The 22,353-nt window shown below is 53.3% G+C and overlaps 2 protein-coding genes across 6 annotated transcripts in view; one reads left to right on the top strand and one right to left on the bottom strand.

Annotated features, from left to right (window-relative positions):
- The window catches only part of ENG (endoglin), a 28,863-nt gene extending 26,622 nt beyond the window's left edge, over positions 1-2,241 (top strand). The window contains exons 13-15 of the mRNA XM_019728648.2: positions 74-128; positions 1,205-1,306; positions 1,433-2,241. Of these exons, the coding sequence (XP_019584207.2) occupies positions 74-128; positions 1,205-1,306; positions 1,433-1,557 (282 nt within the window). The 3' untranslated portion in view covers positions 1,558-2,241. The remainder of the gene's footprint in view (positions 1-73; positions 129-1,204; positions 1,307-1,432) is intronic.
- Positions 2,242-2,657: 416 nt separating this feature from the next.
- Positions 2,658-21,212, bottom strand: FPGS (folylpolyglutamate synthase). 5 transcript variants are annotated; one of them, XM_074331061.1, is made up of 17 exons: positions 21,061-21,212; positions 20,632-20,719; positions 20,296-20,512; positions 9,962-10,090; positions 9,819-9,872; positions 9,678-9,742; positions 7,903-8,017; positions 7,676-7,756; positions 7,499-7,560; positions 7,316-7,418; positions 6,912-6,989; positions 6,561-6,708; positions 6,390-6,479; positions 5,444-5,594; positions 5,232-5,307; positions 4,371-4,437; positions 2,658-3,554 (listed from the first exon to the last, which is right to left on the bottom strand). In XM_074331061.1, exons 3-17 carry the CDS (start codon positions 20,416-20,418, stop codon positions 3,145-3,147), a joined length of 1,752 nt encoding a protein of 583 aa, XP_074187162.1. In that variant the 5' UTR covers positions 20,419-20,512; positions 20,632-20,719; positions 21,061-21,212; the 3' UTR covers positions 2,658-3,144. The 5 variants fall into 5 exon arrangements, with proteins under 5 accessions (XP_074187162.1, XP_019584208.2, XP_019584209.2 ...); XM_019728649.2 differs by lacking the exons at positions 20,296-20,512; positions 20,632-20,719; positions 21,061-21,212 and adding an exon at positions 11,283-11,478 and having other exon boundaries at positions 7,676-7,798; XM_019728650.2 differs by lacking the exons at positions 20,296-20,512; positions 20,632-20,719; positions 21,061-21,212 and adding an exon at positions 11,283-11,478.
- Positions 21,213-22,353: the final 1,141 nt, after the last annotated feature.

The raw sequence follows: 22,353 nt of genomic DNA, 5'->3' as shown, positions 1-22,353 counted from the left end.
CCCTGCCAGGGAGTAAACCTGGGAGCTTCCTCCTGAAGGCTGTGCCACTCACCATTCTCTCTTCCTCCCCCAGGAAGCCCACAGGACTGTCTCCATGCGCCTGAATATCGTCAGCCCTGGCGTGCCTGGTAAGCTCTCTCCAGGTTTCTCTGGGGTTCCAGTGGCGGAGATCAGAGTGGGGCACCACGATGGCCCAGAGGGATGGGGCCTAGACACACAGCAGGGAGGACCCCAGAGAGAGCAGCCCTGGGAGGAGGGCAGGACAAGGGCTTCCCAGCAGCCTAGAGTAGGTTCCAGAGCTTTGTCTACTAGATGGACAGCCTTTGCGCGGGACGGCCCTGGGGGACAGCATTCCAGGCCTTTGGCTCTTCTCGATCCCCATGGCTGCTGGTTGCCCTCCCTGGAGGGATGGGGCCTCCAGAATCAGGTCTGGATGGGGTGGTGCTGGCCTCACCTTTCTTAAGGCCCCCAGTGTAGAGGATGCCTTCAGCCCAGAACCCTCCAGCCTCTTTGTTAGTTCCCTCTGGGGCCACGCCCCCACCAGGCAGAAGATTCCCTGACACTGGGGACAGAGGTGCGGGTACAACCCTCTTTACCGCCCTACCTGGGCCAGAATTGAGTCTCCACTCACAACTCACAACCAGGAGAGCAGGGCTAATAACCCCATCACATGGATAGGAACTCAGAGGTCCAAGGGGAGACTGCCTGGCCCATAGTCACACAGGAGTCAGGAGTGTGGAAGAAATGAGGCTTGAGAAAACCCAAGAGCAAAGCTGAAGAGTCCTCAGAGGTGCTCTGGCCGGTCCCTACCATGGTATAAGGCTCAGAGAGAGGCAGGGACTAACCTAAGATCACACAGCGAAGCAGGGCAGGCTCTGGACTCCCAGGCCCCCCTCACTTTTTGCTCAGATTATACCATGCATCTTCCCTAAAATGTATCCCCATCAGCCTTGTGAGGCAGAGGCATGGCCCAGGGGGCCTAGCTAGGCCCTCTGGGTGAACGGTCATAGCAACCATGGCTTAGTCAACACATGGGTGTGATGAACCCATTTACTAGATGAGGAGACTGAGGTTCAGAGAAGTCAGGGCAGTGGCTGAGCTGGGACTCCCACCAAAAGCTGTGCTCCTGGCCAGCACAGCAGGGTAGGGGACAAGGGAGGAGGCAGCAGTGCTGACCGCAGCCATCCCTCCCTTGGCTGCACAGGCAAAACCCTTGTCCTGCCCGCTGTGCTGGGCATCACTTTTGGCGCCTTCCTCATCGGGGCCCTGCTCACCGCCGCACTCTGGTACATCTACTCGCACACGCGTGAGTATCCCAGGCCCCCACCGTGAGTGCTCAGGACCCCTCTACCACCACCTGGGGGAGCCTGACAAAGCCTCTGGGGGAGTGGGGAACCCTGGCCGGGGCCCTGACCTCCGCCCCTGCCCCCAGGTCCCCCCAGCAAGCGGGAGCCCGTGGTGGCAGTGGCTGCCCCGGCCTCCTCAGAGAGCAGTAGCACCAACCACAGCATCGGGAGCACCCAGAGCACCCCCTGCTCCACCAGCAGCATGGCGTAGCACCCAGCCAGGAGCCCTGGGGGCCACCCAGCCAGCCCTTGCCCAGCAGGAGAGACTAAGCAGCCACCAGCTGGAAACTACTGGTCATGAACTCACCCCAGGACCCCAACCCTTCTGCTCGACCAAGGATGGACCGTGCCTTCTGCATCTGCCCCTCCTGCCTCCCTCTCAGAGGCCTGCTGCCAGCGGGGGCACCAGCTTGGAACACCTTGGGGTCCCCCTACCCCATCCTGCAGAACCTTCAAACTCAGTGGGCCTGGGGTACGGCTGCCCAGGACCACGGAGAGACAGACCATTGCCCTGTATGTCCACATTGTTGTAGCAAGTCCCTGTTATTTTCACCCGGATCCTGCACTCAGTGACCTGGGCTGGGCAGGAGGTGAGAACTCAGAACAGACTGCCCAGCCCACCCCGGCCAAAAGCACCTCCTCCATGGCCAGCCCAGAACCGCCAGGATCTGATCCCAGCAGCATCCATACCTGGACGGGCACAACTTTGGGAGGGGGTACTAAAGCCTCGGGGTGCCCACCCTGGGGATGGGGTTGCCTAGCTCCTTCCTGCAACTGTCACATGGAGACCCCACCCTCCTAGCCCAGCAGGAAGGCAGCAGATGGGAGTGGCCAGGCTGCCTGACCTGGGCCCACCCCTATATACTCACCACCAATAAATCAGACCATGAAACCAGTGCTGGGCTGGGCTGGGCTGGGAGAAGGGGAGGAGTCCCTAAAACAGAGGTGTTGGGGACAGCTCTGGGTTCAAATCCTCGACCTGCCACTTAGTGGCTGTGTGACTGTGGGCCGGTCCCATGGCTTCTTTAAACCAGCCAGTTTCCTGATCTGTGAAATAGGTATGCGACTCCTCATTCACAAGGTCTCTGCGAGGAGGTCTGCAAAGCAGTGCCTGGCACATGGTCAACACACATCAGGCCACTCTTCACATTTCACAGACAGGCCACTTGAGGCTCAGAGGGAAGGAGGGACTTGTCACAGGTCACACAGCCCAGGCCCTACACAATCCAGTTACTATACCACTGTAGCCCCCACCCTGATTGTCTGCTGAGCGAGCTAGAGGTCAAAAGTTAAATCAAACATTTTGCTATCTTTTTTTTTTAAAAAAAGGTAAAGGCTTTAATTCAATCCAGCCCCCCTCTGTCCCCAGGACGCCCCAGGCAGGGACCCTCTCCTTTCCCAGAAGGCACTGAGAGGAGGAAATCTGTTGACCAGCACCTGGCAGGACCCCAGGCCTGGCTGCAGCTCACACAATAAGCTGGGCCTGAGGCAGGAAGCAGGGGAGGGGGGAGGGAGATGGACTGGATTGTCAGGCCGACTACCACAGCAGGAGAACTGGGAAGGCCCCAGGCTGTCTCAGCAGGAAGGAGAGGCCAAGGGCACCGCTGGCTCAGAGACAGAGGATGTCTGATCTCAGCCTCCCACCCACCAGCCCTCTATGTCACTGCCCAGAGCCCAGGCCCCTGGGCCAGTCTAGACAGAATCAGCAAAGCAGACAACGAAAGGCACCTAATACAGGAGTTCGTGAAAAGACGCAGGGCAGGTGTGGGAGGCCTTACCGCCAACCCCACTGCCTTGGCTACTGGGACAGGGAGGGCTCCAGCAGTTTCAGGACACCGCCCACCAGGTGCAGGCTTCCTGTGACCAGCACGTGGACGGCAGCCGCCTCACGAAGCACACTGGCCCCGCTGCCTGCCACAGGGTGGGCGAGGAGGCCCTGTGGGGGACTGGGTGGCTGAAAGACAGGGTCCCGGCCTTGGGTGATCCACTGCAAGGCATAGGAGATGCAGCTGAAGACAAGGGAGCCGGAGCTGTGGGTATGGGGCGGGCAGGGTGGCCGCCGCAGGGAGGCAGGCCCACCAGGCTCTGGGCTGGGGGCGCTCCAGAGGTCCGGGCTGGCGTGCTCCTCATCCAGGCGCCTCCAGTGCTGCTGGTGTTCCAGGCAGCGGAGCAGCATCTGGTGCCGTGTCACTGTGAAATTCTGCTGGTCTGCAGGACACAGGGAAAGGCACGTCAACGAGGGGGACAGGACTGGAGGCGGGGGAAGGGCTGGCCCACTGGGAGCGCCTGCTTAATGCCTGGTCCTTTCCATGCATCACCAGTCCTCACAGTGGACGCTATGAGGAAACTGAGGCTCAGAAAGGTTCGGTGACTTGCCCACTAGGACAAAGCAGGTGAGAAGCAGGGCCAGGCAGGTTAGCTTCAAAGCTAGGGCTTTTGCCCACTGAGCACATCTCCCACCCTGGCCTCAACTGTCATCATCTGTAAAATAAATAGGGCCCATCACTAGGTGGACATAAGCATTTCTAGAAACGCAGATTCCGAACTCCCCCGACAGTCTGATGTGGATCCTGAGGAGCTGTATTTTTTACAATACTATTTCAAATGTTTTTCATGTGACCCACAGGAAAAAATACATTTTACAAAGGCAACCCAGTACTCACATATGTGTACATAAATGTCTGGAACAGAATCTTCATAAAACAGTACCTACCCTTACTTTGTCCAAGGCACATAGATATTTTCTATTTCATTTAAAATAAAAAATGCTGGCTGAGACCCACTAAATTGATTTCAAGAAACTTAAAGTAGGTTGTAACCTGCATTTTGAAAAATGTTTTCCCCAGTAATTCTTTTTCAGTATTGCAGTCACATGCAAAGTTCAAAATATACCAAAGGATATTTATATAATAAAACAAATCTAGCTCCTACTTCAGACCTCCAGTTCAGAAGCCCCCACTGTCACCACCAGCGCAGCCCTCCACCCCCTGCCCACCTCCAGGGACCATGCTTGTCAACTCTCACCTGCATTGCCTGTGGGTGACACCTCTGTCAGGTTAGGGCAGAAAACAGCATAGTCAAACTGGCAGGGCTAGAAGGCCAAGGGGTACCTGGTGTCAGAGTCTGAGAGGATGCCCCACCCCCACCCCGACTTCCACACAGCACCCCAGAACCCACATACACGTCCCCATCTCTGGAGATGCACCCCCCCCACCCCAGCTGAACTGCAGTGATGCTGCATAAACCCTGCCCCAGCACTTCAGTGGCCCCTCATCTACCTCAGTAGACCCTGCCTGGCCTGTGGCCTGGGCAGCATGGCCCACTGTACAGATGGGGAAACAGAGGCTTGGGGGGGAGGTACAGCTTTAAGGTCACCCAGCTACTGAGCAGGCTCCAAATTCAGGCTGGGAAAGGCTTTCTGCACCAACGGGAAAGGTTCTGGATATGAAGAACAGCCTCAGCCTCCTGGTCTGTGAAATGGGAAATGACCCCTCGGAACCATTCCAGCCGTGACAGCCTAGGGCCGCCTCAGTTTCCTGAGCAGAGACGGGCCCCTACATGCTTTAGCCCAGTGACTCCTTAAACCAAACTTGAGAAGCAGGTATCCCTAATAGCAAAATGAGGCTCAGGGAAATGCCCTCTCTTGTCCAGGGTCATATGCTAGTGGTTGAAGGGACATGACCAGTAAGGATGAGAACCGTGACCAGGACTAGACTATCCCATGTGCCCTGAAGCTTTTACACTTAATCCTCAGTACAATTCAGGGGAGGGGAATTAGCCTCATTCTACAATTGAGGAAACGGAGGCTCAGGGATGGGGTGGGGTGTCACACAGCCAGAATCAGTGCTGGGCTGCCTGTTGCCCACCCATCAACCAGTCCCTCACCTGCAGCAGCTTCAGCAGGGCGGTGGGATCCCGGTCCCCAATAGAGTTGAAGAGCAAGACACGCACCTCTGGTGCACTGTGGGAGGGGCGAGGAGGGGGTGAAAACCGCGTCTCCCATCCCTTCTCAGCAGGAACCTGCTCCATCCTTCCCCGAGTCCCGCGCCTTCCTCTGGCCCAGTCCCACCGCGACCCCTACCCTGTGCAGCGCTCACCTGCCCCGCCTCTCGCCACGGTGCAGCGCCTGGCGGAACCAGCGCACGCAGGCCTGCATGCTGCTGGAGGTATGCGCGCCGTCCAGGTACCAGGTGAGGTGCCCGTGCCGCAGCATCTGCGAACGGCCCAGCCACTCCGTGTCCCGAAGCCCTGGGGGAGAGGGGCAAGGCAGCTCTCCAGCAGTTGCTGCAGGGCAGCCCTCGCACATCCTCTCCCACCCCAGTCCTCAACTCGCGTACACAACCCATCCACAGGGCCCTCACCTGAGCTCTCTGAGGACCTAGCTGTTCTGCCGCGTATCACTGGAAGCCAATCACTGGCATCAGCTGTTGGGCTGCCTCATCTGGTAGAATCTTCCAGGCAGCCCTCATGGGGCTACTATCATATCAGCCCCATGTTACACGTGGAGAGCCCTTAGCTTAGAGAAACTAGGTCACAGAGGCAGTAAGTCCTGGGGCTAGAATGTGATCTAAGATCTACCAGGCTCTGGGCTGTGTCACGGTCTTGCTGTGGAGCCTGGCACACGATGGGCACATTGGAACCATTTGCTGAAGGGGTTTAACAGCCGTGAGCATCTACTATGTGCTGAAAGCTTAGAGGGAAGTCAGAAGCCTGACAATATCACCGTTCTCAAGAACCTCATAGTCTTATGATGATGACCAAGATGATGGGAATGGCAGCTACCACTGGCGAGGCACTTTCTCCACACCCACCAGGCTCTGGGCTCAGTCCCTTAGTGATGTCACCTCACAGTGGGTCCTATAATCATCTCATTTGGCAAGAGGGGAAACTGAGGAACACAGAGAGCTCACGAACTCAAAGTCAGGGAAACTTACTGACTTCAGAGTCCTTTCTCTTGGGCACCATCTCAAATTGTCCCTACGTCTCAAATAGAAAACCGAAAGAATCACCTGAAGGGACCTGGCTGGACAAGGTCCAACTCACCTTGCCGCATGTGGGATGTGGGCTGGAACACAGGCGCCAGAGGCAGCGGCTGCAGGAGGCTCGGCCTGGATGCCGTCAGCTCCCCGATGCCTGGGGCAAGGGAGGACCGTGTGGGACTGGGTGTGCTCAGAGCCCTCAGGGGCAGGCTTCCCGTATCCCCTGCCCACTTACCTCGGTGGACCTTTTGCTGCAGCCAGCAGCGGGCCAGCTGCAAGGCCAAGGCAGCATTGAACCGCTGGTGCTCTCCTTCCAGGCCAAGGGTCAGAGGTGGCCCCCCTTCCTCCAGGGCTTCCAGTTGTGGGCATAGATAAAGGGGACACTACAGAGGAATCAGGGGAGGTGCTGTTGCCACCTTGGCCAGAAGGCCCTTCCATCTTTCCCCACCAACCAGAACCCACCAAGCCCTGCTCCTAGAACCAAGATGTGCTCCAGCTGGGCGAGCAGCTGGCTCTCACTGCACAGATGAGCAAACTGAGGCCCAAAAGGATAAAACACCTCCCCAGTACATCCAATCAGACTCACCGAGATCTGCTCAGCACGCTCCTTCAGCACTGCTAGGGGACCGTCAGGCTGGGGCACAGTAAAGGCGGGGACACCATGCTGTGGAGGACAGGGAGCATGAGACAGGGGCTGCCAAGGAACCTCCACCTCCAGCTCTGGCTCCCACATCTCTGGGCCTGGCCGTCCCATGTAGTCTCCCCCTATAGGACCTATGGGAACCCCTCGATAGGGAGACTAAGGCCGGAGAGAAGGCTCAACTTGCTCCAGTCACACAAAGAGCTGAGACAAGAACCCATACTCCACTGATGCCCAAAACCTTGCCCTGAATCAGGATACAAAGGACCCTGCCCCAGCTCTCCTTCCCTGAGCATAAGGGCCAGGACGGGGCTGTCCATGTACCTCCCCTCCCTGGGCTGCCTGGTCACCTTGAAGATGCCCCCTTTCTGCCATGCGATCTTCTCCACCGTGTCCCCCAGAAGGCTAGTGTGGTCAATGCCAAGAGATGAGACCCCACATACCACAGGCTTCCTGCAGAAGACAAAAGGGGCATGATGCTGCTGCCCTGGGCCACCTGGGCACCACCTGTCTCCCCAAGCAGCTGCCCTCACCTGATGATATTAGTGCAGTCATAAGCCCCACCAATACCCACTTCCACCACTGCCAGGTCCACCTGCAGAGAACCAGAGGGCATGACAAGGGGGATAGGGGCACGTGGGAGCCCCCAGCCTGCTAAGATTCCCCTCCCCAAGGCCTCAGACACAGGGTTCTGGGGAGTGGGCATGCACCTGCTCTTGGAGGAAGACGTGGAAGGCCATGAGCGTAAGGAAACAGAAGTAGGCGGGCATGGAGACACAGCTTTTGCTATCCTGTGGACAGGAACACATCAGAGCCTGGGGCCCCTGTAGCCTCTGCTCTGGGGAGATGGGATCCTGGGATGTGCAGTGCCTTCTGGGTCCATCCACCCACTCCAGTGCCCTACCCTGCCCACCTACCAGCCCTCCTGCATGGCTACCTTGGTCTCCTCCAGCCGCCGGTAGAGGCGCCAGAAGTGCTTGGTGAAGAGCTCGCGGCTGATGGGCTGCCCATTGATGCGGATCCGCTCACGCACCTGCACCAGGTGGGGAGAGCTGCCAGGAGACCTAAAGTCATCAGAACTCCCTGCCCAAGGCCCCTAGGTCTTCCCCCACCCACCAGTCAGAACTGTCTTTTGTTAACACAAATCTGACCATGTCACTGTCCTGCTGAAAACCCTGCTGCGGCTTCCCCCTGCTCTCAAGAGTCCTAGCTCCTCCCGTCGGCCTCCCAGGCCCCTGTGGGGCTGATGCCACTGGCCTCTGTGCCTCACTTCTCCCAAGTCCTTCGGTAGTTCCCTGTGCCCCAGCCCGTCTGTGCATCCTTGACTGGACCATGAGGCCACAAGGGCTCAAGTCGAGGGCTGGGATTTTACCCAAAAACTTATTTTAGAAGAGAGGTTGTTGGCTTATATTTGAATCCTCAAAGGCCTTCTCATATTATGAGTCCTTCTCTCAATTTCTTTATTTTGAACAACTACTTAGGGAAAATATTAGCCTGAAATAACCTCAGTCAGCTGGTTTCAGATGCGTAGAGGTCACTTGAAGGAACTGGTTATATATAAGGAGGCAAAAATCTTAAATGTCCCAACCCCAAGGACCAAATCCTGAGCAATTAACCACGAGCTTAATCCAACTGCTTTACAGGTGATCGGCTAAGAGGAGACACGTAGAGCCCAGGGAAGAGGGGCCTCCGCCATCGTCTGTTATGAGTCTAGATGCTTGAGTGTGACCAAGAGGGGGGGCTGCCTTGAGGACAGAGCAGCAGCTGAGGCTGGCAGAGTAGAAGGGCTCCCCTCTGCTGCCCATTCAGGATGCAGCACGGACTCACAAACTACCCTTATCATTTAAGCCGTTGTAAGCCATGTTTCCTGCTCCTTACTGCAAAGACATCCTAATTGAAAACTATTTGCATGTGATTTAAAACTGGTATATAGGGGCTGGCCCAGTGGCTCAGGCAGTTAGAGCTCCATGTTCCTAACTCCGAAGGCTGCGGGTTCGATTCCCACATGGGCCAGTGGGCTCTCAACCACAAGGTTGCCAGTTCGATTCCTCGAGTCCCACAAGGGATGGTGGGCAACGCCCCCTGCAACTAAAATTGAACAAGGCACCTTGAGCTGAGTGGCGGTGAGCTCCTGGACAGCTCAGTTGGTTGGAGAGCGTCCTCTCAACCACAAGGTTGCTGGTTCGACTCCCGCAAGGGATGGTGGGCTGTGCCCCCTGCAACTAGCAAGGGCAACTAGACCTGGAGCTGAGCCGCACCCTCTAAAACTAAGACTGAAAGGACAACAACTTGAAGCTGAATGGCACCCTCCACAACTAAGATTTAAAAAGGACAACAACTTGACTTGGAAAAATAAAAGTCCTGAAGTGCACACTGTTCCCCAATAAAGTCCTGTTCCCCTTCCCCAATAATAAAAAAAAAAAAAAAAACACAAAACAAAACAAAAAACAAACAAACTGGTATATAGAATTTTAAAAAAGACATGTGACGATTCTAGATATGTATTTAGTTTGTACAGTCAAATTTTCATTATGAAAATTAAAGACTGCCATAATCTTGAGGCAATGTGGTGAGTGCTAGTTGAATGTTTGTTTAATGAGTAAACATTGGGCAGAAAGACAAGCAGCTCAGTTCTTGGAGGTGACCCTGGCCTCCTCCTTCCACAGCCCCCCAGAGAGTTAGGAGACACCATATCCCTCTGCACCTCAGTACCTAAAGAATCCGGTCTTCAGGCCATAGCTTCGGAGGATACGTTCAGTGAAGGCACAGGTGGAGCCCTAGAAAGAAAAGTTCTTGTCTGGGCAGAGCCCCCCACACCAAGTGGATACCCTCCCCCTGGGTCCCATCCTTCACCTTCCCCTTGGTCCCAGTGATGTGGATGATGTTCAGCCGGTCCAAGTCCTCCACCTGGGATAGACAGACAAGGTCTCCATCTCAGCAACAGGACTCACAGACAGACAGGAGTGGGGGGTGGTCACAGGCCCTACCCACTTTACCTGCAGCCCACTCCGTGCCAAGTACAGCTCCATGGCTTCCAGTTTTGTCTGGGAGTCACCCTTCTGGCTCTTCCTCTGCTTCAGGTAGCAGGCATTGCTTTGCAGGGTGTTGAGTGTGCGTACAGCATCCTGGCAACCACAGTCCCCAGGTAGCAGGTTAAGGCTCACTAGGGGTCCGGTCCATAGGGACAGAGAAACCCAGTGCACCAGTGGCCAGGCCAGGGCACCATCCTGTGTGCCAGCCCTGTTGCCCCAGCCTAGAGATCAAGCCAGCAGTAAGAGAGAAGTGGCATCCATCCTGCTTAGGCAGAGATGGGCACCTAGGGCAATTCAGCCCCACCCAGGGAGTGCCAGGCTGAGCAGATAGCATGACTAACGGGACTAGACTTGCTTCCTGTTCAGGCTTCACCCCTGGGGCCTTTGCCCTCATTCCTTCCAATGGGTCTGCCACTTTATTGGGCCCCTACTGAGGTAGGGCCAGAACCACAGAAGGCTGGGGTCTTAGAACTGGAAGAACTGGAGTGAGGAATTCCTAAAAGCTTCCATGTCCAACCTTGATGATTGGGGTTCCACATTTTGACCCAGAGTAGAGCTGTTTGAAGCCACTAGATGAGAAAAGGAGGGTGCAAGGAAGGGTGTGCCTGCAGTTACCCAATCAGGAAGGAAGGAAGGTCAGTTTTAGGAGAGTCCACACGGGGGGTGGGGAGTGGGGGTGGTGACAGTGAGAATGCCACTTATTTCCCTTCAGGGCCGCAATGGCTAATTGCAGGACCCACCCCCATCAAACTGGCACCACCTGTCTGGCTAGCATCATGTTCTGGTCTCTGGCAACTAGCCTCTGGCATAAAGCCAAGAGGACGATTTCTGTTTCCCAGATTTTCACCCCTTCTCCACCCGATTCCTGTCTGCCCCCCAGTCCCAGGGACTTGGATCTCCATCTCCTGGATCCTAGGGACTACAACCCCAGATCTAGGCTCCTGGATCTCTCGTCTGAATTCCTGAATCCCTTTCCTCTCCCACCCCTCAACTGCTGGTTCAAACTCCCGAGAGTCTGAAACACCAAAACCCCAGCTGAGCCACTGGACCTCTTGGTCCTATCACCGGGCGTCCCTTCCAACTCTAACTGCGGGACACTTCAGCCTCAGAATTCCCAGACCGGCGGCACAGGCTCAACTTTCTAGTCCCAGTTCCCATCCCAGGACTCCAGGATGTCCCGCCCAGTGTCAAGCCCTTGGTACCCTCCCTCGGCTGGCGGAGCCGGATGCTGTGTGGCTCAGGACCGGCCCACGTGTCAACGCACGACCGCAGGCCTGCCGCATACCTGATACTCCATGCCCGGCTTCAGCGGCGCGGGCCTAGCGCTCAACTCTCGCCGCGCGGCGGTCCGGGTCGTTGCACCGCGCGTTGAAACCACTTCCAGGAAGAGAGCCGCGCGTAAATGGCTGCGTGCCCGGGACATTGTCGCCGCGCCGGCGACCTGACGCTGGGCCGGCCTGAGATAGCCCACCCGGCTTCGCCTCGTCCCGCCCGACACGCCCCCGCCCTCCACCAATCAACACCGCCCAAGGAGCCCACGGCCACCAATAAGAATCCGCGGATGCCATCCTTGTGAAGGGCAGGTTCCCAGGCGGAAGGCTTCGCCCATAATTGTGAGGGGCAAGCTCCCGGAGCGGCTGCCGCTTTAGATGAATCTGCACCCATTTTGTCATCCTCCGCCCAAGGATCTGTCCACATCCCCCAAAATAGTCCCAGTCTGTGGCCCTCAGCCTCTGCTCCAGGCCGGAACCTGCTCCAAGAGCAATGGAATGACCTTATGGAGGTCGCTTAACCCCAGCCCCAGATGTCTCAACTCAACGCAGAGACCTCAGGCTGCGGGGATGAGGCTTCTGCCCTCACGAATGGGACAGCCCGATTGCGGGGCAGGAAACCCAAAACAAGGCACCTACTCTATTGGGGACCCTAGCCGACCCTGGGCAGCCTGGAAAGTCTTCCTGGAAGAAAGCAACATACTGGCTGAGTCCCGGGGTAGGGGAAGTCAGCGAGGTGGCAGGGGGGCAGGGAACGATGTGTGAAAAGCAAACGATTGGAGAGAGAGAGAACTAGGCATCCAAGAGAACTACATTTCCAACTGGTTGGGCCTCGTCACCCCAGAGGGCCAGGATCCTAGATTCAACAGGATCTTGTAGCCTGATAAGAAAATTGGATTAAATTTGAATGACAATAAAATGATTTTAAAAGAGATGACAAGATCAGATTTGTACTTGAAGATTTGCTGTGTGGCGAGCACCTTACTATTTTCTAGATGGGATGCTGCCGGGTTCATAAATCATTTAGTAAGCCAATTAGATCTTTAAAAAAAAAGACTGGATTGAAGAGTCATCTGGCGAGGAGGTAGGACAACCTCTATTTGTCTTGGAGTTTTCAGAACTTCCTATTACCTTCTTGGCCCCAACTGCTAGCGTGGAAAAAATAGTTTGGAGATTCCTTTTGCAGCAGAGGCCCAGAAAGCAGGGAAAGGGTGCTGCAAGCTTCCCTCCAAGGAAGTTTCCACAGATGAAAGACAATCCTTCAAACAACTGATGGGACTTCAGTACCTCCCTCCCTCTTTCCTGCAGGAGTTGGGAGTAAATATTTATCAGAGATTGTTTGATTTTGAAATAAACACATGATGTGTTGGGAAGATTCCTTGATTGGCTGGCTGGACTTCCGCTCTTCACATCACAGCTTGGCGCCCCCACCCGGCCCCATGGGAGATAAAGCGGTCCTTTCCTCTCTCCTCTCTTGGTTTCCTTTTTTTAATCTTTGAAACTTTCTCTCCAAATAGACATGTACGTAACTTAATAAATGCATAAAAATGATCATAAAGAAGCTTTAAATGTTTTTCTTTTGCCCCACCCTATCCCACCCCCACCCTCCTCCTTTGGAAATCCTTGACAACCAACTATGTGTCCCATAGTTTTCTATGCTCATGAAATCACAGACACATCTAGACATCTATAAGGCCTTGTCGATGCTGGTGACAATATTTTCTGCATCTTAACTTTCATACTCAACAAAAAGCTTATCGGGATTCCTCTAAGTCAGTGACTTAGCAAATAGTTAAGTAGCGCTTCTCTGGGCCAGACACTGTTCTAAACACTTTCTACATAGTTGCTCATTTAATCATCACAATCCTAGGAAACAGGTATTAGTATTACCATCCTTGTTTCACAGGTGAGGAAACTGAGCCATAAGGGGATAAAGGCATATGGCCAAGTCACAAAATCAAGATTTGAGCTCTGGCCCTGGAGTCCTTCTTCCTAGCCTCTGTGGCTCCTTCCTGCACTCCCATGGGGAGGGGGACACTGCTAACTCAATGGCAGTGGCAGTAACATAATGCACCCTCCATTTGCCTGCTGAAGGGCATTCACATAACCTTCAGTCTTTTGCTGCTGTGGACGACGGCTGCACACCAGGGACTCTCATTCCTGCCGTGAGGTTGCATGCAGTGGGAGGGCTGGGTCATTTCACTCAATGCTGTAACCTTTGCATCTCACCAGCTGTGTGTGAGGAGGGCGCTCCTTTCCCAGAATGTCCCCCAGACTGCTGGGTGTAGAGTCCCTTCTCATTGTCACTCTGCATTTCCCTAGCAGTGGTGAACTTGAGCACCTTTCCATGCATTTGTTTCAATAAACTGCCTACTCACCTGGTCCATTTCTCTAATGTCTGTTTATCCCCTTCTTGTGAAACATAAAAGCACGTTGGGTATCACAGATATTACTCCTCAGGTCTGTCCTCCACATGGCAAGTTGTTTTTTTTTTCTCTCAATCGACTAGTGGTGGCCTCCATTGATTCATGTGTCACAGGGGGCATTGGAACTCTGGGCCATTCCCCTAAGAATAAGGTCCCAGGGAAAATGACCTCTCAGGAGAGATGGAAGGTGGGAAACCCCACTTGTCTATGTTCCTGAATTTTAACTGATTTCTCTCCCTTTGTCCAGAGCAAAGCCATCTGTGTCAACCTTCCCCTCTGACCAGTGACAAGCCATCTCTAGAGTGCAGCGGATTTGCAGTCTGGCAAATGTTGAACTATAGCCCTCAGCTCCAGTGGGAAACAGAAGTAGATGTACAGACACGGAAGGCAAGAAACAGCACAGAAACTTTCAGGGATCCTACCTGGTGTCATCCCAGTTGTATAGGAAATTATAAGTGGTGACTGAGGCCTTGGCAAAGCCACCTAGGGGCCTGGGGCGGGTCACCTGTTCCATAGTCTCTAGGGACAATTTTCATAGCCAGTGATGCTGGGAAATTTATAGGCATAAAATTTAAGGAGGAGAGGATAGAATAAATTTATCTTGTTTTCCTTATCAAAACTTTTCCTTACTTGTAATTTTATTTTTAAATTATAATATTTTTGGATGGATAATACATCATATCATTCAAAAAGTCAGAGGTACATAAAGATATACAGTGAAAAGCTCACCTCTCACCCCAGGTCCCAGCATCCTAATTTCCCCTACAGAAATATTTCATGCATTTACAGAGCTACTTTATGCATTTACAAGCAAATATAAATATACACACAGATTTCCCTTTTATAGTCAGATAGCAGACCATATACGTCAGTCTGCATTGTATTTTTTTCCACGTGCCTTTATACCCTGGACCTTATTCTGGAAGGTGTCATGACGTACATAAGAGCTTCCCCACTGGCTAAATTTTTTTCTAAGCTGTGCAGTGCTCCTTGGTGCGGGAGTACTACTGTGTATTTGGCCAATCTCCTACTGATGGACATTTAGTTTTCTGGTATTTTTTCATCATAAGCAATGTTGCAGTGGGCAACATTTTACCCTCATCGTTTTTTCCATGCGTGAGTATATCCGATGAATTAATTCCAAGTATAACTGCTGGGTCGAAAGGGGTTTGCATTTGACAGTTTCACATTGTCTTCTAGTGGGGTGAGGCTGCTTTCCATCCCCATGTCCCCAGTAGGCCATGAGCCAGCCCTTTCCTCACCAACACTGACCATTAGCCAGATTTGATCCTTGCCAATCGCATAGGTGGAAAAATGGATTCTCAGGGTAGTCATCAGTTGCATTTATTTTATTTGAAGGAGGCTGAGCCCTTTTTCTTATTTTTAAAAACCATTTGTATTTCCTTTACAGTTTGCTCACCTTTGTGTCATTGCTTTTTACTTGAAAAGTCATGAAGGAAATGAAGAAATGTGTAAAGGAGCAAATTAAAGTCACCTTCATCACACCTGGAGAACCACTGTTCTCCAGACCATGAAGGCATTTCCGCTCTCCAGAAAGAATAGAAACAAAGCCATTGTCTGGAGAGAAAAGAAAACAAGGGTGCAGGGAAATTGGCAAGTAGGCCAGTGACCACACCCTGGAGGCAGATCTGCAGGTGTGTGGAGGGTGAGTGAAGGGTCAAGGGATTCTGCTTTAACGCTTACCCTTCCAAAGGGAAAGGATGTTATCTATCCATTCATTCATTCACTCAATCGTTTGATGAGAAATTGTTTCTGTGCCAGATCCTGGGCTGGGTGCTGGGGACACTGGGTTCTAGGGACAGATGACAAATTTCTGCTTGTCCTGTCAGGGTGGTGAGAAGGCAGTAAAGAAGGATATTCACAAATATATATATATATATATATATATATTTGCAAACCCTGATCAGAGCCACCTTTATTGCTATAGGGGCAGGAGGCTAAGGCCCAGAGAGGGACAGAGACAGCTTGGAGTCACACAGCAGGTCAGCAAAGGTACAGTACTGGGTTCCAGAATAGACTTTCTAAACTCAGATCTGCCTAAGTTACTGCCCCTTCTCCTGTCCTCATGCCCACAGGATTAAGAAAGCCCACATGCCCGCTGTGTCCCATCCTCTGCCCACGTCTGGCCTTGTCCACCACTGCAGGGCCCCCATCCCTGCCAGCTGGCAAGGACTTCCAGAATTGGCCTTGGCCTCGTCCACCTCCAAGCTTTTGCTCACATTTGCCTCTGCCTGAAACACCTTTCCCCTGTTCTTTTCTTCTTTGCTTTTTTGGTTGAGCTGCTTTTAGCTAACATTTATTAAGCACTTATCCCTGTACTTGGCATTGCAATCTTTTTTTCTCTTCTTGAGAATTGTGTGAATTCAAGATTATACCCATTTTACAGGTGGAGAAATGGAGACTCATGGAGGTTAAGCAACTCAACCAGAGTGACACAACCAGTATGTAGTAGAGCCCAGATCGAAACCTGGATTTGCTGACTCTAAAGTCTGCCGTTATTCACCACCACCTATCTGGTCATCCTGGCTCTCTGCTGTTGATGTGCTGTGTGACCCTGGGCAATTCGCTTCCCCTCTCTGACCCGTCTGACTCTCAGTCTCTCCTTAGCAGGGTAAGGGCTGAAACGAGCTCTTTACCAGCCCATAATTTCTGGGGATATCTTGGGGCAGTGGGTGGAGTGTCTCAACGAAGGCAAGTCTTCAAAGGCCATCGCACTCTCTGAGAGCCTGGACTAGAGAGGTCCAGCTGTCCCTTCCCTGCCCCACCCAGGGTTCTGTGGAGACCAGCGGAGGGTCAAGCTTTTTGGCAGGTTTGTGCAGAAGCCTAGCATTCAGAACAGAGGGTACACGGTACATTTGGGATAGCCACTCCAGGGCTCTGATCCTCTGATATACAGAAGGACTCCTCCAGCTCCGAATATTATTTACATTCAGTGACCTACAAGGAAACTTCTGTAAAGGGGGGAAGAAAACTTGCCTTAGGCAGATTTATGTATCTTCAGTGGGACAGCTTCTCCTAACCCTTGCCCTGATGCCAGCTGTTAAGATGTTATTTGGCTTATTAGGAGGACAAATGGGCCTCTCTTTGACCCTGCAATTCCACTTCTCAGCATGACCCTGAAAACAATTGGAGCTGTGATCAGAGGCCCACAGGCTCCATCTCAGGTGGTAGGTGACGCAGCTAATGACGCCCGTCTTCCTGAAAGCCTTTGTTCTCGGGCTTCCGGAACCCTCCCTCCCGGCTGTCCTCCTTCCTTGCTGGCTGTACCTTCTCTAACATCTTCCCATTGGCAGGCCCAGGGCTCATACCTCTCGCTCCAAGGTTCTGCTGTCCTGGGTCTGTGATGACATATGACAAATGTCCTTCTTCAGTGACCTACAGCCCTGAGCATCTGATGGCATCTAAACTGGTCACATCTATAACACATGCTCTCTTGCATCGCCACCATGAAACCTGCTCCTCTCCAGGCCTTTCCTGCTTGGAAAACAGCTCCACCATCCACCCAGCTGCCCACGTCTAACGCTGGGCCTCACCCTGGCTTTCCTTCTTCCTCACCCCCAACTCCACCATCCGCAGGCCTGTCCACTCTACACTCCTGCCTTCCCTCCAGGCCACCAGTGCTGTTCTAGCTTATAGGCTCTGCTGCTGCTCTCCTTTACCCTACAACCATTCTCCAGTCACTTTTAAAGAAAATCCAATCCTCATTCTTCACTTTTAAAGAAAATCCGATCTGCATTCTCTTCTGCTTAAGACCCTCCAGTAGATTCCCACTGCACTTGGGATGAAATCCAAACTTTTGATCTTACCATCTTTTACCATCACTCCCAGCCCTGCTGGCCTTTTCTCTGATCCTCAAATATGTCAAACTCATGCCCACCTCCGCCAAAGTCCGCAATTAGTGAGCACTCCTTGTTAAAGGTACTCATGTAATCTTCATGGGAAACTGAGGCACAGAGGGTTACTCAGCCAGCCAAAGGTCACACAGAGTGAATGTAGGACGAAGCCTCAGGGCCTTTGCACTGGTGGTTCCCTCTGCCTGCAACCTCCGTCCCCCAAAAGGTCACATGACCGACTCCTGGTCATTCCAGGTCTCTGCTCCAATGTCTCCTTCTGGCTGCCATCTTTTTACCATCCACCTTTTTACAGTTTTTGAATTTTGAACCACGTAATTAGCATTTCACAATAAATACTTTTTTAAAAGAGTGCTATGAATCACGATAAAGAAAGACTATTAAGGGAACAACCCCAGTGATGAGATGGTATGGACAGTGGGATCCCATTTTTGTTAAAATAATTATAATTTAGAAATAGCCTCAAAGTTATTCCCTAAATGGTAACTGTCATTAGCTCAGGTGGCCAGGCTACAGGTGACTTTTATCTTCCTTTTGCTTATATGTATTTTAGAATTTCCCCCCTAGGAACATGCATAATTAGGGAAACGAACAGACAGTTCCTACCACACTGGGTAGCTGCACCTCAGAGCTCGTCTGGACCAATTCTTGTTTAGCAGCTGGGGACACTGAGGCCAGCAGGGGGTCAGAACTGACCTGGAACCAGGCATGGCTCCCCAGAAGTTCCTGGGGTCCCCACTCGTGGCCATGAGGGGCCTTCGGAGGACACCAGGCATGTGGATGGGGCCTTGTGGTAAGCCAGGCCACAGAGAGACTGACTTTCGGGCCTGCCTCCTCCCTGAGGGGCCTGGAGGCTCTGGGAGCTGGTGAAGGCCCTCTCTGCTCTCAGGTTAAGATTTACCAAGCCTTCTCCTTGCCAGGTGCTGTGCTGAGCCCATTTTATAAGTGACAATTTGACAGAGGAGTCACCCATGCAGGTCACCAGCGAGCAAGTGGCAGAGCAAGGACTCGGCCTTGTCCCAGCTCCAGTTGATTCCTGTGACTACTGACTACTGATTTAGCCCCTCTGACCAAGCTGGGGAATTCCTAGCTAACTTTTTTCATTTGTTACTTGGATTTTCTCAAATAATAGTTAACGTGAGTTCTTTCTAGACATCAGCACTGTACAGAGACCTTTACACGCATCTGTCTCATTGGATCCTCACCCACCCAGTGAGGGAGGTTCTGTTCTGGGACCCATTTCTCAGGAGAGGCAACAAAGTCCTAACAGAGGAAGCGACTTAGTCATTCACAGGGGTCTGTAATATTGGGCCCTGGATTCCACCCCCAGGCCACCCCAGGACCTTGCCCTCACCTGCCCTGTGCCCCGTGAGGTGACCTGGTCACCAGAGCTCAGGCCTGGAGCTGGCTCTTACGTCAAAGGAAGGCCCTGTTGCTGGTGAGGGGCCCTGTGAAATGCCAACACTCCCCAGACCCTTGGGAGGCTGCCCTCAATTCTCTCTCCCCTGGTGAGGGGACCCACACCACATGACCCTGGGCAAGTCACCTCATCTCCCTCAGATCCTGGCTTCTAAAATGAGGAGGCCTAGGTCACCTCAAAGGAGCCACTGCTCCCAAACCCTGGCCTGTGGGGCCACCGGCCCTCTATTATTGGGCAGAAGGTGCCATCTGTCCAGAGAGTCTGGGGAGACATGGCACGACCTGGTGTGCAGCCGCAGGGAACATTGCTGAGCTGCTACAGCCTTGCATTCTTGCCTGGGCTTCTGACTGCAATCTCAGGAGGGAGGGAGGCACTGTCTCGTGGTATCCATTCAATAGACGAGGAAACCGAGGCTTGGTGAGGCGAAGCCACTTGTCTAGTGTCTGTCAGGACGTGAACCTAAATCTCCTGGCCCGTCCCCTAGCAGCCCGACCCGGGGTTGCGATCCCCAGCTCCAGCCAGTCTCTGCTTGAGCTGGGCTGGAAGGCTTCTGCTGCTGGCCTCCTCGGTGAGTCTCCTCACCTCACTGAGCCATGTTGCCTCACCTGTAAAGCGAGGGTCGCAGGTGTGCCCACCTCAGAGGGCTGGATGAGGCTAATTGAGAGGGTGATGGGCCCTGTGAGACAAGGTTAGAAACCTTTCACATGCTAAGTCCCTAACAGCTTGTAACCGCACCTACCAGATCTATAAAATGCAGATAATCGTCTCAGATCTGTGAAATACGATAACAATGGACACCAGGCCCAGCAGGCAGTCAGCACCCAATCAGTGTGGCCATTATTATTATCATTATTAAAATGAGACTGATAGTCCTTCCTCACAGAGAAGTCCGAGAGTTAAATGAGATGAAATCTAGTCTACAGATCATGTAAACAGGCCTGGCACACAGGAAGACCCTCACCGTAGCCTCTGCCACCACCCCAGTTCTGCTCTCAAGACCCTCCTTGAGAGCCTCGCCACAACCCCCCTGGGTGGGGGCTACTGTGGAGCCTCCAGCTGGGTGGGAGGTAGAGCTGTGAAGTCCTGGGGACACCTGACCACCCCAGGCCTTTAGAACAAGGCTTATCAATGACAAGGCTTTTTCCTTGGGGTTCCGCAGTGTGTGGTTATCATCACTGCTGATCGCCTTGGACTCCTGAGGGACATTTCCACTCATATGTACCAAAGAAAGAACTGAGGCTTAGAGAGGCAGAAGTCCAGAGAGTTAAATCAGATGAAATCTAGTCTCCTACCTGCTGTGTTCTCCTACCTGGAAGGAGGCAGATTTAGCGGAGAAGTTCCCCCCAGATGGGCTCAGCCGCTCCACGGTTGCTTCCCGCCACAGCTTCTTGGCCACTGGCCAGGAGGCAGCTAGGGATCTATCACCTTTCATGCCTGGCCTTCCTGCTCCCCAGCCAGGCAGGGCACGAAGGGATCACAGGTGTGGGTACCTCTGCCAAGCCAAGCCCACTCTGCCTATGCTCCAGCTGGGCCAGAGGGGGGAGGGGGAGTTGAGAAGATACCTAAGATCTGCCCTTCTCCCCCTCCCCACCCCCACCCCCAGGCCCTCCACCCTCCTCCAGTGTGCAGGGAGGAAAGTCTTTACCTGTAGGTTCCTGTTCTCACCCTGGGATCTGCCCAGGGAACTCTTATCCTCCCTGGAGGTTTCCAGAATGCAGGACTAGTCAGAATCTCTGTGAGTTAAATAACAACTGGGCAGAGGTTAAAGGTGAGCAGGCAGGGGAGGGGACTCTGAGGAGAGGGCCGCTTGGAAGGCTTCCAGCCCTTGGGCTGATTTGTCAGGCAGATCTTATCACAGCCCATCTCCCCTTACCCTTAGGGCCCTTTTGCCCTGACCATGCCCGGCCAGGATTCCTGGGGAGTGGGGGTAGGATTCAAGGGTGCCCTTGACCTAAGGAGTCTGAGCCTACTGTGGGGAGAGGCTGTGTTTCAGCAAATCATTTGGTTGAAAAGAAGCCAGGACCCATCCAAACAAGCTGGTAGAGCCCGGCAGAGACCTTTCCTGTTTACCCACCTCTTCAGTCCTCTGCTTCAGGTTGTCTGACGTATTTGGGAGATTCACAGGTGCCAGACACAGCTCTAGGTGCCTCAGGTCATGACCCCACAGGTCCTGCCCTCTGGGAGCTTTCGTTTTGGGCCGTGTACTTCCCTCCAGCTGGGATGACACCCCTGTCACATCAGGGCTGGAGGCTGATGCGGGACAGACCCACACCTGCCGCTTGTCCTGGTCTCCTCTCAGGGGTTCTATGGGGAGGTGGGGTGTGGGGGGAGCTCGGAGCCAGAAACTCCAGGGCGTAAGGCCTTCTTTCGTTGTTTTAAAATATGACTTAATCGCATGAATAAAAATATTAATCCAGGAAATCTGAGAAAACACAGAGAGGCGTAAAGGACAGAACCACTCCAAATAACCATGGGTAGTTTAATGCGATTCCTTCCATTCTTCTCATAAAATGAGCTGAAGCGGTAGGTATTTTCCACCTGCTGTGTTTGGAACGTCTTCCTAGCACAGTGCATGTATTTCTACATCCTTTTTCATTGCCCAGCATTCAATCTGCGGGCCCTGCCCTGTCCACGCTGCTCAGATCCCCCCAGCAGCGTGGGCATCGCCCGTCAGCTTATTAGAGGTGCCCCACGCAGACCTTGAGTTAGGGTTTGGAGTGCACTGAAACTGGAGAAGAGCTGCTCTAACTTATTTAAGCTGATGGAGGCTCGTGCTTTTCCAGCTTTTCCACACGCAGGGCTGCCCTGAACGGTGTGGATGCACTGGGCAGAGGTAACAGACAACAGGTGAGGGGTGCAGCCTTTGAGGTTACGGCCTTGGTGTGGCCACTGTACACTCGGCCACATGGGCCTTCTGTCTATGGGATAAGAATCAACATGCGTCTTCCTACTGGATCATTCCGTGACGTCATGGCTCTCATCTTAGACTGTACAAGACTAACTTGATCCCTAATCCTTCTTTTCATGGTGGATGCTACTTATCCTCGGTTCCCCTCCTCCTGTTCTCCTGTGATCCTGCTGCTCCTGGTGGGGTTTCAGTGGCACTCCACCCAGTGGCTCTTGCCAAGGTCACCACTGACCTGGACGCTAAACCCAATGGCCCGTCCTCACTCCCACCCTTTGGACCCACCAGCAGAACTTGTGTTAAGTGACCACTCCTTCCTCCCCAAACACTGTCTCTTCACTTCTGGAACCCTCTCCCTCTAGTCTCTTCATCTGTTGTCTCCCCCCAATTCCTGGATGACATTGGAGTGCCTCAAGGGGCCACGTCCCCCTGTCCCCCTCTTCCGGTGAGGACTCAATGAGG

The sequence above is a fragment of the Rhinolophus sinicus genome, linkage group LG04 (genome assembly GCF_036562045.2).
Source record: "Rhinolophus sinicus isolate RSC01 linkage group LG04, ASM3656204v1, whole genome shotgun sequence".
In the NCBI taxonomy this organism is placed as follows: Eukaryota; Metazoa; Chordata; class Mammalia; order Chiroptera; family Rhinolophidae; genus Rhinolophus; species Rhinolophus sinicus.
Note: the sequence above shows the minus strand (reverse complement) of the source record. Positions and strands in the feature narration are given on the sequence as shown.